This window comes from Diaporthe citri, assembly GCF_014595645.1.
Source record: "Diaporthe citri strain NFHF-8-4 chromosome Unknown scaffold_3, whole genome shotgun sequence".
NCBI lineage: Eukaryota > Fungi > Ascomycota > Sordariomycetes > Diaporthales > Diaporthaceae > Diaporthe > Diaporthe citri.
The window spans coordinates 2,939,646-2,943,704 of record NW_025064848.1 but is presented as its reverse complement, the minus strand read 5'-3'; the positions used below and the strand labels follow the sequence as shown (position 1 = coordinate 2,943,704).

The following is a 4,059-nucleotide window of genomic DNA, read 5'->3' as shown; positions in this document are numbered from 1 at the left end:
CTTTAATTATTCCCTTTAAGGTACATAGCCTTTTAAAACTTAAATAAAACAATACCAATATATGATTGCTTCCCATATGATTATTATACATACGAAAGACTTACCAACAGCAACGCTCTAATTGTAAGCAAACGGTATTACCAATCAACACAGGGGCTATACGATCAAACATAGTTAAAACAATGCGCTTCATTTTACCACATATATATATATGTCCTTCAGTTAGTGAGTCCAATGTGATTTTTAACCTAACTATCAAAGATTTCTTATTATTCTTTCATCCCAACACGAAGGCCAACACATGTACCCCAGACTTTTTATTGGACCTATTCACTCTCCATCACAATGTCCCGGATCCCTACGTCAGAGTACGATGCCGTGGTGAAGACGGTGCAGACCTATGTCGACGGCCTCGCCGCCGGCGACAACGACATCCTACGCAAGGCCTTCCACAAGGACGCGACCATGTACGGGTTCACAGCAGACAAGAACCTCCTCGGTGGGCCGATCGATAACTTGTATGGTTATGTCGACACGGTCGGCAAGGCGCCAGAAATCAAGGTGCGCCTGGATGTGCTTGGGATCACCCCGACCACAGCTGTGGTCAAGGTCGAGATGCCTACCAGAGGGAAGGGGGGGTTTTGTTTAGGTCACGCAATGCAATCATGCTTTAACGTTTAATTAAAATTTTGAGATTATAGTATAATACTAGCAAAAGGCTGTAAAAACGCTATTAAAAATAAAGTATATTAAAGCTTTAAATTATATTATATTAATAATATATTAACGTTAACTTAATATTATATAATATTAATTAAAAGTTTTAATTTAAACGTTATTAACTTTAAACTTATTTTAATTTTTAATAATATAATTTTATAAATCCTCTTATTATAGTTATGGACGTGCCATAGGGGGACAGCAGCATTGGGCACGATAGGCACTATGGGCAATAGGCATTATGGGCAATTAGCACTAAAGTACCGGCAGGCAAGGATTACGTATTGCCGCATATAACCACCCCTAAATAATTTATAGCCAAAGGGAGGTTTTATAGCCTATGGCCGCAACCCTCCTTCCTTTTATATAGCCAATTTAAATACAACTAATTTATTATTAATTAATATATATTAACTTAGCTAATATTAATTAATAATTACCTATAAATAATTATAAATAATAAGATAAATAAATAATAAATTTATATTATTATTAATTAAGTAATAATTATTAATAATGAAAATTATTATAATTAAGTTATAATATTTATATTAAATAATTAATATTAATATTATAAAGATAGGCAATTATTAATAATAAAACCCTACTTAATTAAGTATTAATAGCTATATTATAATTAAAATTAATAAAAAGAAATTAATAATGCCTTAACTTTCTTATTATAAAGATTTAATTTATTAATTAATAAATCCTTAATAATACCTTAAATTTATTAATTATATAATGCATTTTATTATATAATTAACGCTAAAAATGCTTATAATTACTTTACTTTAATATAAATAATAACTTATATTTACTTAAGTTAATAAATACTCTTTAATAAATACTCTTTTATTATATAATTAATACTTTCTTTTTATACTTTAAAATAACCTTATTATATTCCCTTAATCACTCTTTTTCTTTTCTTTTATATATAAATTACTTAAATATTTTAATAGCTTAATAAAATAATTAAATTTAATAATAATGCTAAGGAAATACTTTTAAATATTAATAATACTTTTATATAAAAAATTTAATTATTTTTTAATTTTAATAAAAGGTTTTAAAGTTAATAAGTTAATCTTAATTATTAAAATAAATTTATAATAAAAGTAAATAATATAATTAATTAAGTAAATATTATTATTCTTAAGTTTATAAAAGAAATAATAAAATATTAAAATATAAATAATAATTTACTTTAATGCTTTATAAAAAACTTTACTTTTTAAAATATAATAATATTTAAAAAGTTAATTATTATTTAAAACTTTAAGAAATTCCTTTAAAAAAGAAAAGTTAATATTAAAGAAAGCATTAATAAGTAATATATTAACTTAAAAGTATTATTTATATATAATAAATATTCTTTATAATGAGAAAAGGAATTATATAAGGCAATTAATATATATAAACTCTTTAAGTTTTATACTTAATGGCTTTAATCTTAAAAGCTAAAAATAATAAATATTTAAGAAATATCTATTATTTAAAAAATTTAAAAAACCCCAGCTTTTAATATAATTTTATTATTTATAATTTTTACTTCTTTTTATTAAAACTTAAAGCAATTAATTCTCTTTATTAAAAATAATGAAAGATCTTAAAGATTATAATCTTTATATTTTTAACTATTTATAAAATTAAAATAAAACTTTATTTAATTAACTCCTTTATAATAAATATTATAATTATTATCTTATAAAAAGGAAATATTTAATTACTTAAATATAAGGGCTTTTTTAAAATATTAAGAAATATTATTTTAATAAAGATTAAGTTTATTAAAATATTTAAAAACTTTATAACTTAAGAGATAATTTACAAGCATTTTCCTTAAGGAGTTAATAAAAACTTTATACTTAGCATTATTATTTATTATAATATTAAAATCCTTATAATTATATAATTTATATTAAAACCTATTCCCTTAAGAAATAATAAATAATCTTCTTAATGCTAATAATAATATATAATTTAATAAGATATAAAATAAAAATAAAAATTAAGGTAATAAATTATATAATTTATTAAATAATAAGATAAAGATTTTCCTTAATATTTATTAAATAATAAATATTAAACTTAAATAATTTTATATAATATTTCTTTTAATTCTTAAAAATTATATTAAAATTTATTATATTTATTATATTAATATAAAGTCCTTTATTTATAATATATACTTAAAATTAAAAGTTTACTTTAATATAAAGGTTAATTATTAATAATACTTTTATAATTAAACCTTAATTATATTTAATAAAATATATGCTAATTTAAAGAATATTAATAAGCACCCTTAAAAGGTTCTTATTATAATATTTAATAAATTATAATTATATTAATAAGCACTTAATATACTTTATTAAATAAATAACTTTTTATAAATAATAGTTATTTATGCTTATATAAGTATATTAAAATTATAATATATACTTTTTAATCCTAAATACTTATATAAATTATTATTCTTAAAATTAAAATTTTTTCTTAAACTTAGTTTTTAATATAATATTAATTAATACTATAATAAAGATAATTAAAGTATTAATAATAAGGGAAATAAAGCATATTATATTAACTGCTAATATTAAAATAATAAGCCGTTAAATTATAATAAATATAGCTAAAGAAGCTTTAATTATAATAACTTTAATTAAGGCAACTTTAATTAAAATAATTTTAATAATAATAGCTTTTATTCTTAATATAACTCTTATTATAATAATTAATAAAACATATTAAAAAATAAAAAGTATTATATTTATAGCAAAATTAATTATTAATCTTTAAATTACTTATTAATAAAGTATTAATAATATTATAATTAATATCTTATATAAGCAAAGTACGCTAGCTATAAAGCTATTAATATTAACTATATTATATTTCTTATTAAATATAAAGAACTTAATATAAAAACTATCTTTAATAAGAAAGAAAATAATTATAAAAATAATATAATTGTGGGAATAATACGTATGGGCATTATATGCAGCGTGCTTATATAGTGGGTGCGCTGTAGGCAATGCATAAATTTAAAGGTATAAGGTTTAAATTAGTCTTATTAATAGCAGCTACCAGCTAATGCTAGTTAGCTGCTAGCTAGTAATTATATGCCCTGCGCATAAATTATTATAGCTAGCTTATAGCTAAATAAAGAAAGGTTGTAGCTTTGCTATAACCTACCCTTTATATTATAGCTAAATTAATTACATACTTTATTTATTTATTATTAATTATATAAAAGCTAAATTAATATTAATTAATGCTTGCTTAATAAGTATAAATAATTAAGTATTAAAGAGATAAATCTTATTCTTTAAA

The 4,059-nt window shown here is 19.9% G+C and overlaps 1 protein-coding gene across 1 annotated transcript; it reads left to right on the top strand.

Annotated features, from left to right (window-relative positions):
* Nucleotides 1–345: 345 nt before the first annotated feature.
* INS49_008384 (uncharacterized protein) lies at nt 346–681 on the top strand (the record flags this gene model as incomplete). The annotated part of the gene is made up of 1 exon (XM_043169127.1): nt 346–681. The coding sequence occupies one exon, from the start codon at nt 346–348 to the stop codon at nt 679–681; it is 336 nt and encodes a 111-aa protein (XP_043026807.1).
* Nucleotides 682–4,059: the final 3,378 nt, after the last annotated feature.